General features: G+C 40.7%; 1 protein-coding gene across 6 annotated transcripts in view; it reads left to right on the top strand.

The window, feature by feature from the left end:
* pde4dip (phosphodiesterase 4D interacting protein) overlaps window positions 1-11,532 on the top strand; it is a 139,176-nt gene extending 127,644 nt beyond the window's left edge. For 5 of the 6 annotated variants that reach the window (XM_063002064.1, XM_063002061.1, XM_063002062.1 and 2 more), the window contains 5 exons: window positions 2,548-2,679; window positions 5,768-5,906; window positions 8,180-8,226; window positions 8,465-8,555; window positions 9,010-11,532. In XM_063002064.1, coding sequence (XP_062858134.1) covers window positions 2,548-2,679; window positions 5,768-5,906; window positions 8,180-8,226; window positions 8,465-8,555; window positions 9,010-9,185 — 585 coding nt within the window. In that variant the 3' untranslated portion in view covers window positions 9,186-11,532. The remainder of the gene's footprint in view (window positions 1-2,547; window positions 2,680-5,767; window positions 5,907-8,179; window positions 8,227-8,464; window positions 8,556-9,009) is intronic. The other variant, XM_063002063.1, reaches the window with a different exon arrangement.
* Window positions 11,533-12,369: the final 837 nt, after the last annotated feature.

Genomic DNA, 12,369 nt, shown 5'->3' with positions numbered 1-12,369 from the left:
CATGTCATATACTTCGTCTTAACTCATAGTTATCCTAAGCTTATAAAATTAAATTAAATTATAAAATTAACTGCAGCACTTACCCAATCCAGGCATACAAAGACAAAACGGCCGTTGGACAAACATAACACGCTGCGCACATAGAGCCAAAATGGCCGACGGACAGAAATAACATGCTGCCCATTCAGAGCCAAAATGGCGGATAGACAGAAAAGCACGCTGCGTTCCCAAGACCAAAATGGCGGATAGACGGGAAACCACGCTGCGTTCCCAAGACAAAAATGGCGGATAGGTGGGAAACCACGCTGCGTTCCCAAGACCAAAATGGCGGATAGACAGAAAACACGCTCAGCTCTCCCAGAGCCAAAATGGTGGACAGACAGAGCCAAAATGGCAGACAGACAGAAAACACGCGCAGCTCTCCCAGAGCCAAAATGGCGGACAGACAGAAACCACGCGCAGCGCTCCCAGAGCCAAAATGGCGGACAGACAGAGCCAAAATGGCGGACAGACAGAAAAGTTACAGACAAATACACACAGAAACACTGACAAACAAACTCCTGATGTACTATTTATCGAACCGAATTTAGAATTTAGATTAATCAAATTACTCGAGCCCCGTTGCCAAAACAGACGAGCCCGAATTTAGCATAATCTTATAGATCGAATCCCGTTCCCAGAACCAAAAGATTATTTCAAGATTAAACGGCGCTCCATTACCCAAACAGACAAGCCCGTATTTATTACAATCTTATTATTCAAGCCCCGCTACCAAAACCGACAGGCTCTCCTTTTAAGATTTGTAACAATTGAATTAACCGAATCCCGTTGCCCAAACAGACAGATTCGTTAAAATTTAGAACACTCTTCTTGATCGAATCCCGTTACCCAAACAGACAGATTCTTTCAAGATGTGTAACAAACGAATTAGGCGAATCCCGTTGCTCAAACAGACGGATTCTCCTTGCATTCCAATGGTGTTCCCGGGCCCAGCCCAACACAATGGCGCCCTGTACAGTTTATTTAGACCGGTCTGGTTCAAATTCAGCAATCAGGACACATACATTTTAGCTCCAGCATATATTCACAGTTTTAAACTATCTAACGATACTTTAGTAATTTAATCAGACACTTACGGACTCTGAGATTCACTTTCACACTCAGTATGCTAAATAATAACTGCAGCTAATATATATACAGAGAACGTCTGTTTACCTTAAGTAGGCGCGCGCCTTGTACTGAGTACAAAAGATCCTCAGAATTCCAGAATTCCTTGATCAGCTGAATCAATTCGATGCCACCTCAGACCTCATGAACCATATCCTCTGCTACCATTTGTTAGGACGAATCTTTTAGTTCAAGAGGTCCTGAAGAAGCAGTCGGGAAGTCCAGAAAGTACTCTTCAAAACACTTTATTAAGTGTAAAAATGATCTGTGAATATATGTCAGAGCTAAGCCAATCGGCGCTCCTTTCTCCTGCAGTCTAGAAACACAACCACCAAAGAAAGAGACCCGGCCTCTGAGCGCGCCCTTCTTTTAAACTAGTCTAGGCTCCTCCTCCGCCGCTGCTGTTGGAGCCAATGAAATGTGCTAAAAAACCCAGGGCTCCGCCTCCCCCCCTTCGGTAGGAGTCAGGGAGGGAGCCTGGCCGGCGCCATTTTGAACAAAGGGAGCAAGGCCGGCGCCATTTTGAACAAAGGGAGCACGTGGGTGATTGCCGGAACACTTCCCATATTAAATGTACGTTTTTATGTTCCGAAAAACCTAACAACATACATATGTGTCTCTGTGGTAATTAACTGTATTTCAGATGAATTAGGATGTAAAGCGCATGAACTGTACACGGAACTTTACAAACACTGCTGTTAAATGGATCATAATATACTGTATAAAGCAGGTTTTATACGGCCCGCATCTTCTGTCTTAAATTGTTCAAACAGAAAATGTAGCGGTTTTCACTTTTTTTACGCGTTGATGAAAAGATGAATGAAATCACGCAAGCTCTGTAACGAGTATTTTCATTGGCTGCTAGACCTGTCCATCAAAATCGCGTAGCTCCCCCTCCTCCCCCTCCGGTCTCTACAGTTTATTCAGGTTATTCAATCACATGGTTATATACATGATTTATATTTGTGATGTTTGTAGTTTTTTTAAAACACATTTGTATCTGATATTTATATGGACCAAGCGTTTACATGGACTGTATTAAGTAACACTATTTTTGAGTTGAGGGTATGGTTGGTGCACCTGATTTCAGTGTCAGGGTTATGAACAGGAAAAGATCCTCACTTTTGTCAGATAATGTGCTTTCTAAAATGAATTTAGATTTAATAATTTTATCATATTTTATGAATGTTTGTATTGGTAAACATGTTCTTGCAATAAAAATGTGCATAACTGTTCAAATTTTGCTTAATTATTAGTTTGCGATTAATTGAGATTAATCGCGATTAATTTTGTTCTTTAATCTCGATTAAAAAAATTAATCGCGTGACAGCCCTAATTATTATAGTAGGTTCATTATTATTGTTTTTTTTTTTTTTTCAGGGTTGTATCAGGAACTTGCTGATCAGCAATGAGGCCTTAAAGCAGATTTTGGAAGAGACCAGTTCTATCCTCAAAACGTTTTGGAGGGCAGCTCTCCCTTCTTCTAAGTCTACAGCCCAACAGCTACAAAAGGTGTGAATACACAGTCCTTACATATAACTATTCTTATTATGTGAATACACAAACATCAACACTTTGAAATGATCTCACTTGGAAGCGGTTCAGTTATTTTATAAACGAGCTGAATGATATTAATTCCACTGTAATTATTTATTTAATCTGTATTATATATACAGTGGGGGCCAAAAGCTTAAGACCACTAGTAAAATGCTTCAGAATTCAGAATTTTTCTTCAGAACAATTTTCCTCTAAGCTCTAACAATGGCTGCTTGTCTGTCAGAGAAGATTAAGCCATGCTGTCATGGACTTGTAAAGCTGTAAGGCTTGAAATTCATGTCACGGACTCCACTGTCACCTGACCTAAAGCCCAATTTATAGATTTACATTTACGGCATTTAGCCGACGCTTTTATCCAAAGCGACTTACCTTCTAAGCAATTAAAGGTTAAGGACCTTGCTCAAGTGCCCAACAGTTGCAACCTGTTGTAAGGTTTGAACCAGCAACCTTCTGCTTACTAGTCCAGCACCTTAATCGCTAGGCTACAACTGCTCTATAGAGGCACTTAAAGCTTGAGTTGGCCAAGCATTCAGTAACATCACACGATTCTTTTTGGAATATTGTGAATTTATGTTGGGATAACATGGATCATGAGATTTCACCTAGATTTGTGGAGTCTATGCCAGCTCTAGGGCATGCTATCATTAGAGCAAAGGTGGGGCATACCAAATGCTGTGCTGATTGTATGTCTTGTATTAAAAATTCTATTGAATTTGAATCATTTTCACTAGTTGTCTCAGACTGTGTATACCACTATGTAGCTTTTGTTGGTCGGTTGGGAGTAGTAGCAGGTAGTGTGTGCCACATTGTAAAAGGATTCTTGAGACCTGGGTTAAAACCTAGCCTTCAGTTACTTTCCATGTGAAGTATGACGTGTATGCATCAGGTTGATGAGCATAACTGACTGACGGTTCAAGAAGTCATTCAAGATTTAATGTAGAGTCTTCAATGTAGAATATAACACGTTGTGCTGCCCCCCAACATATAGTGTGGACACCTCACAGTCTTTTTACCTCCATTTGCTCTTATAACAGCCCTCATAGCAGTTTAAAAACATGGAGTGTGTCTGTATGCAGTCAAAAGAGCAATGTGAGGTCAGTCACTGATGTTGAACAAAAAAGCCTGACTGGTAATTGACAGTAAAATTCATTCTTAGGGTGTTTATGGGGTCAGGGCTCTGTGCAGGCCACTGAAGTTCCTTCGCACTAAAATTGTCAAACCATGTCTTTATGGACCTCGCTTTGTCCACAGGGGCACATACAGTGGGGGAAATAAGTATTTGATCCCCTGCTGATTTTGTAAGTTTACCCCCTTACAAAGACTTGAACAGTCTATAATTTTTATGGAAGGTTTATTTTAACAGAGAGAGACAGAATATCAACAAAAAATCCAGAAAAAATACATTAAATAAAAGTTATAAATTAATTTGTATTTAATTAAGGGAAATAAGTATTTGATCCCCTACCAACCAGCAAGAATTCTGACCCCCACAGACCGGTTATGTGCCCATGAGGCACACAAATTAGTCCTGTCCCTGAGTCTGTAAAAGACTCCTGTCACAGAATCAGTTTCTTCCGTTCAAATCTCTCGACCACCATGGGCAAGACCAAAGAGCTATCAAAGGACGTCAGGGACAAGATTGTAGACCTGCACAAGGCTGGAATGGGCTACAAGACCATCAGCAAGAAGCTTGGTGAGAAAGAGACCACTTGGTGCAATCATTCGAAAATGGAAGAAATACAAGATCACAGTCAATCACCCTCGCTCTGGAGCTCCATGCAAGATCTCACCTGGTGGGGTAAGAATGATTCTGAGAAAGGTGAGGTCAGTCCAGAATTACACGGGAGGAGCTTGTCAATGATCTCAAGATAGCTGGGAGCGCAGTCACCAAGAAAACCATTAGTAACACACTTCGCCGTAATGGATTGAGATCCTGCAGTGCCCGCAAAGTCCCTTTGCTCAAGAAGGCTCATGTACAGGCCCGTCTGAAGTTTGCCAATGAACACCTGAATGATTCAGAGAAAGCTTGGGAGAATGTGATATGGTCAGATGAGACCAAAATTGAGCTCTTTGGCATCAACTCCACTCGCTGTGTTTGGAGGCAAAGAAATGCCCAGTGGGGATGGTGTTCTTGGGGTCATATCCAGCATTTCTCTGCTCCCAGCTCCCTTGAGATCATTGACAAGCTCCTCTCGTGTAATTCTGGACTGACCTCACCTTTCTCAGAATCATTCTTACCCCACCAGGTGAGATCTTGCATGGAGCTCCAGAGTGAGGGTGATTGACTGTGATCTTGTATTTCTTCCATTTTCGAATTATCGCACCAACAGTGGTCTCTTTCTCACCAAGCATCTTGTTGATGGTCTTGTAGCCCATTCCAGCCTTGTGCAGGTCTACAATCTTGTCCCTGACGTCCTTTGATAGCTCTTTGTTCTTGCCCATGGTGGTTGAGAGATTTGAACGGAAGAAACTGATTCTGTGACAGGAGTCTTTTATACAGGGACAAGACTAATTTGTGTGCCTCATGGGCACATAACCGGTCTGTGGGGGTCAGAATTCTTGCTGGTTGGTAGGGGATCAAATACTTATTTCCCTTAATTAAATACAAATTAATTTATAACTTTTATTTAATGTATTTTTTCTGGATTTTTTGTTGATATTCTGTCTCTCTCTGTTAAAATAAACCTTCCATAAAAATTATAGACTGTTCAAGTCTTTGTAAGGGGGTAAACTTACAAAATCAGCAGGGAATCAAATACTTATTTCCCCCACTGTAAATGCTGGAACAGATAAGGCCCTACACAAATTGTTACCCAAATTCTTTGATTTTATTCACCTGTTAGCAATGGGTGAGGCTAAAACACCTCAACTCAATAATTGTCCGCAGACATTAAGCTGTATAGTGTATAATTATATAATGTTTACATAGAACCATAAAACATGATTCTCTGCAAGCAGCGAATGAGAACAGTTTTAACAGTAAATATATGATGCATTTGTTCATGAGTTCTTTATTTTTATTTGTGTGTGTTTATGTGTGTAGGAACAAACTTTGAAGCAAGAAGTCGTCTCTCTGAAGCACAAACATACTGAACAGGAACAGACTTTACGGGATACAGTGGAGACGCTAAAAGACTCCAACCGCACCAAAGACAGCATGGAACAATTTATTTTCAGTCAACGTGAGTCATAAGTCCATCTCTCTCTGGCTTCAGCTCTCTTGTGACCTCTGCTGGTTGTACAACACCCTCTGTGGAGTGAGGAGGGGATTCTTACAGAGTGCTTTAACACGTACAGAAGTAACATGCTACACTGCTTATTTAATAGCTGTTTAATTCTTAGGAAACTATTATATCAAGGGGAACTCATACTATGTCTTGCATTTACTTGTGCAGGGCTGGCCAGCTGGAGATCATAGGGTCGACAACTTAACAGTGGTGGGGCTTGAACTAGCAACCTTCTGATTATTAGTCCAGTACCTTTACTGCTAAGCTACCGCTGTACCCGCTATCAAAAATGATAGTTGATCCACGGTGTTACAAGAAAGACTAGCAACAAATGTGAATCTTTCCGTGCTGGTCACTTAAATTGCTTCGAAAAAGGTTCCTTGAGATAAATGAAGTTCATTGGCCTACTGTTATGCTTCTTCTTATACAGTACTACAGTGTATCACAAAAGTGAGTACACCCCTCACATTTTTGCAAATATTTTATTATATCTTTTCATGGGACAACACTATAGACATGAAACTTGGATATAACTTAGAGTAGTCAGTGTACAGCTTGTATAGCAGTGTAGATTTACTGTCTTCTGAAAATAACTCAACACACAGCCATTAATGTCTAAATAGCTGGCAACATAAGTGAGTACACCCCACAGTGAACATGTCCAAATTGTGCCCAAAGTGTCAATATTTTGTGTGACCACCATTATTATCCAGCACTGCCTTAACCCTCCTGGGCATGGAATTCACCAGAGCTGCACAGGTTGCTACTGGAATCCTCTTCCACTCCTCCATGATGACATCACGGAGCTGGTGGATGTTAGACACCTTGAACTCCTCCACCTTCCACTTGAGGATGCGCCACAGGTGCTCAATTGGGTTTAGTCCATCACCTTTACCTTCAGCTTCCTCAGCAAGGCAGTTGTCATCTTGGAGGTTGTGTTTGGGGTCGTTATCCTGTTGGAAAACTGCCATGAGGCCCAGTTTTCGAAGGGAGGGGATCATGCTCTGTTTCAGAATGTCACAGTACATGTTGGAATTCATGTTTCCCTCAATGAACTGCAGCTCCCCAGTTCCAGCAACACTCATGCAGCCCAAGACCATGATGCTACCACCACCATGCTTGACTGTAGGCAAGATACAGTTGTCTTGGTACTTCTCACCAGGGCGCCGCCACACATGCTGGACACCATCTGAGCCAAACAAGTTTATCTTGGTCTCGTCAGACCACAGGGCATTCCAGTAATCCATGTTCTTGGACTGCTTGTCTTCAGCAAACTGTTTGCGGGCTTTCTTGTGCGTCAGCTTCCTTCTGGGATGACGACCATGCAGACCGAGTTGATGCAGTGTGCGGCGTATGGTCTGAGCACTGACAGGCTGACCTCCCACGTCTTCAACCTCTGCAGCAATGCTGGCAGCACTCATGTGTCTATTTTTTAAAGCCAACCTCTGGATATGACGCCGAACACGTGGACTCAACTTCTTTGGTCGACTCTGGCGAAGCCTGTTCCGAGTAGAACCTGTCCTGGAAAACCGCTGTATGACCTTGGCCACCATGCTGTAGCTCAGTTTCAGGGTGTTAGCAATCTTCTTATAGCCCAGGCCATCTTTGTGGAGAGCAACAATTCTATTTCTCACATCCTCAGAGAGTTCTTTGCCATGAGGTGCCATGTTGAATATCCAGTGGCCAGTATGAGAGAATTGTACCCAAAACACCAAATTTAACAGCCCTGCTCCCCATTTACACCTGGGACCTTGACACATGACACTAGGGAGGGACAACGACACATTTGGGCACAATTTGGACATGTTCACTGTGGGGTGTACTCACTTATGTTGCCAGCTATTTAGACATTAATGGCTGTGTGTTGAGTTATTTTCAGAAGACAGTAAATCTACACTGCTATACAAGCTGTACACTGACTACTCTAAGTTATATCCAAGTTTCATGTCTATAGTGTTGTCCCATGAAAAGATATAATGAAATATTTGCAGAAATGTGAGGGGTGTACTCACTTTTGTGATACACTGTATATGTGACTATGCACTGGAGCTGGAAAAGTCAGGATTGTGGTAGTGGTGGTGATCTGTGGGGTGGTATGGGGTTGTGGGGTTACTCCCCAGCCCAGTTCCAGCTACATAACCCAGCTGGTGATGACTGATAAGATACATGTGATGATTATAATGAATGCCTGTGACTACACTCTAACCCACTTTCTTTGTAATTCACAGTGTCGCAAACACGAGACATACTAAAAAAAGCTCGTACAAACCTAGAGGTGAGTCCATTCTGTTATACCCTTACTGTAGGCACCTCATTCTGACTTTTTGAGGTTATTCTCCAATGCACTTAGCTGCCCAACTAATCAGAAGGCAACGGAGGTGATTAGTTATTAGCAGAGTAGGTAGCTTAATGAAGCATTGCTGTGTTAAATGCTCTGTCATTGTTTTTTCTTTGACTGGCTGAGTTTCTGTTCTTCTGTCCTTCCCCTGTCTCCTCACCCTGAGTATTTTCAGAAGAACGAGCTTAGGATCTCCTCTTTAAGCTGTTCCTTTTCTCCTCAATCTCCCCAGTCTTTCTCCTCCACTTCTCCCTGGGCTGCTAGAGGTACAGACCTGGACTGGTTTGTTTTTGGCAGTGTGTCTGAGTGTGTCTGTGTGTTATTGCATAGTTATATTCCATGGTTTTAACCCTTGTTTTGTTTAAGGCCCCTGAGACCCCAGAGCCTCTTTAACCGTTTACTGTTATTCTAAATCTTTTCAATCAGCTTGATACTTAATGACTTTTACTAATTTTATGGAAACTGCAAATAAACAATGATGTTTTATATTCATATTGTGTCCCAAACACCCCCTTATTTATACACTCCTGTTTGGGGATATTCATATGTTTTAGTCTCACACACACAAGCCTTTAAAAATCTCCCATTTCTCATCTTTATCTCTCTGTTTGGTTAGATTGGAACTCAGTGTAATTTTATTTATGTTCCTGTTATCAGCTTCATGTCCAAGTACATTTAATAAATAAGCTTTAAACACTTCCTTTCTCTTTTTGGCTTTAGGTAAATTCACAAAAGACCTTGACTCCTCACGTGGACAAAGTGTCATGAGCTCTCCTGCTCATGGTTACGCCAAGGGTATCTGTGGCCCATGGGCAGCACAGCCTTTTGGCCCTCTACAGATGTTCTCAGGTGGTGCAGCCTCAGCACTCAGCACTGCTGTGCCTTCTTTGTGCTAGAAGATCTCCCAGTTCTGTTATTGGGATCCCAGTGCACCAGCATTCAAAGCTTTAAAAATGCCAGCTGCTGTTTAGCTCAGGTATCATATGCAGGTTATGTCGCTATTGCTGAATTTCAGTTTGTAGATATCAGGTCGTGTCTCCTTCAGAGGTACACTATATGGCCAAAAGTATTTGGACACCTGACCATTAGTGTGTTGGACATCCCATTTCAAAAACAAATGGTACTAAAATAGAGTGACCTCTATGTGATCTTTTGAGCTTTAACAACAGCCACTCTTTTGAGAAGGCTTCTCACAAGACCTTGAAGCATGTCTGTGAGAATTTGTGCCCAATAACTCAGAAGAGCTTTTGTATGGCTGGGCACTGATGTTGGTCAAGAAAGTCTCAAATTATGTTCCAGTTCATTCCAGAGCTGTTCAGTGGGGCTGAGGTCAAAGTGTGCAGGTCACTGGACTTTAAACCAAGCTTTTCTTCATGTCTGTATAGACCTTGTGTTGTTGGGCACACTAATGATGGAACAGGAAAGGGCTATCTCTAAACTGTTGCTGCAAATTTGGAAGCATATAATATCCTTTGTAAAACTGTTTAATTAATCCTGTTAGCAATGCAGCTGACCGACCTGTTTGCTGCTGAAGCTGAAACACATGAATTCATTTATTAGAAGGGGTGTCCCTATACTTTGGTCTATATAGTGTATCTTCACCCATAATCAAGTGGTGGAGGAAGAGGGTACGCATCTGTATTTGTGTTCAGCTTTTGTAGAAAAGCCATGAAACAACTAATGTTAACGTTAATGCCTCCATCAGTGTTTCCCACACCAGTCCTCAGAGCTCCCAACACACCTGATTATTACTCAGACGGACTGTATTTCTAGTGAATAAATTCCAGGGTCCAAACGTACTGTGTAAAGTTTTGCCTTTTCTCTCTGTTTACCCAGCGTCCCAAAAGCATGACATGCCCTCTGATTTGTAATAGTCATAGGGTGTATTCTTACCCTGCACCCTGTGTTTTCAGGACATGCTACAGATTTGCCACCACCCTGTCAAAAATAAACTAGTTTTTGTAATGAATAAAATGAAAAGGTGGCACAATGGTGTAGCAGAGTGTTTGGGGGCCCTACAGGACCAGGGGTTCAAACCGTACCTTCAATCACAGGCACGTTCTCAACTTAAATGAAATAATTGGGGGGTATTTATTTGTCTGAGATTAACATTAGTTGATTGGCAGATTTGATCCTTCTAAACCTTGACCCAGAATGTATGTTCAGGGCAACTGGGGCAGTAAAACACACTAGCCCATTACTGCTGAGACCCGGGGTTCGAATCTCAGCTGTGCTATTAGTTAGTCAGGTGTCTACACAGATGTGACTGGCTATGTCAGGGGAGAAAAGGGTTGGCTAAACAGCCATCGGAAAGGGCATAAAGATCAAATCAGCCATGCAGACCAGAGTGACCCCTAAATACAGGAGCAGTGAATAATGAAGAATGTGATCACACACATGTACATATGAGCTGGCTTTAGATGGACTGACAAACCTTCTATGTCTTCACTGCAGTGGGACTCATGTTCCTATGATATATACAGTAATCGTCCTCTACCAGATTTTGGTTGTTTTTGATAAGTGTGTTGGCAGTTGTGTTAGGGGTATGAAGATGGTGTTTGGGAAACACTGAGATGGAGTTATGCATTTACATTATTTAATAGAGTTGAAGCACAAAAATAAACAATAATCTAATATTTATTTTAAGTTTAGGTTTAGGAGGAACTAGCAATACTGAGCATGTGCAAAAACATACTACTGATAATAATGCCAAGCTGTTGCACTGCAGCTATAAAATGGGAAATTGTGCAAGCTATTATATAGACATAATAAATAACACCAATGATGCTGCTTACTTTTAAACACTGTAACTCTAAAAAGACAAATCTGCTGTTTCTTTACAGCTCACATCTGTATTTCTGCCAAAGTTTGATCCTTTAGTTTTTGTTCTTTTAATGTTTTGGTGCTCATTTTAACGTCAGTATTGGAAAATAACGGGAAAATATTTGTAAACCTTTTTTTTTTAAGTTGGTCCAAAACAGCATTGATGATGTATAACTAATTGTAATTGTTATTGGTATCTTATGTTAATGGACCCTTTTTTGTTCTTTTTTTACCCAGTAAAATGCACACAAATTCAATAAAAGTATAATCTGATTGCAAAAATGAGAAAACACAGGAGGGCTGTTTACTCCTGCGCAAGACAATCAATCAAAATAGTTGTAATTATTGTTTCTGTGGAATGTTGAATGTGAGAGGTTTTGATCTGCTGTTTGATATTCATTAAACTTGCTGTTGACTAAAGCTGCTGTTTGTGTGCAAGCTGATTATGATTTTTAAAAGAATTTACACACAGAATACATTACACAAGTCAAGTCAAGTCAACTTTATTTATATAGCGCTTTTTACAATAGACATTGTCTCAAAGCAACTTTACAAAATCCAGGACCAACAGATACAAAAACACAGGCCTGAGACAAAAGCCTACTCTCTATGTTTAGGGCACTTTACAATTTGGTGTTTGTTATAAACTATAATTTACAGTTTCCATGTTACTCATGAAAAGCTGATGTTAGTTTATGACACTCTGGGTCTGTGCATCGCTGATATCTCTATTAATTATTGTCCTACAGGTTAGTTTTCATTTGGTAGAAGCTGACTGAACTATTAAAAGTTTGAATGCAGTATGAATCTGCTTATCTTGTGTGCTTTATGCTCAAGGGGTTGTTTAATAAGACAATTGTTACAATAAAAAGGGAATATTTAATTTACTGGCCTGTTCTAGGACTTCGGATTAGAGCAAAGGATTACATTACATTAGATTAAATTAGATCAGATCTAGTCAGGGTACAGAACCAATGAAATGCAGTTAGCATCCAACCAGAAGTGCAATTCAGTATTGTATACAAATAAATACAATACAATACTACTGAAAGTGCAGCATATGTGAGCTATGCTACCTTATTTACAGTGTTGGACAGTGGTTACATAACAGTGTGGTTTGCATAAACATACATTTATATAAATGTAATGATAATTTAAAATAATAAGTTCAATATCTTTTCAAATTTTCTGGTTCAGTCTCTCAGAATCTTTAATTAATGACACTTTTCAAAAACAAAACTGCATCACTAAAATAGT

This window comes from Trichomycterus rosablanca, chromosome 9 (genome assembly GCF_030014385.1).
Source record: "Trichomycterus rosablanca isolate fTriRos1 chromosome 9, fTriRos1.hap1, whole genome shotgun sequence".
NCBI classification, from domain to species: Eukaryota; Metazoa; Chordata; class Actinopteri; order Siluriformes; family Trichomycteridae; genus Trichomycterus; species Trichomycterus rosablanca.
This window is presented reverse-complemented; position numbering and strand designations above follow the sequence as displayed.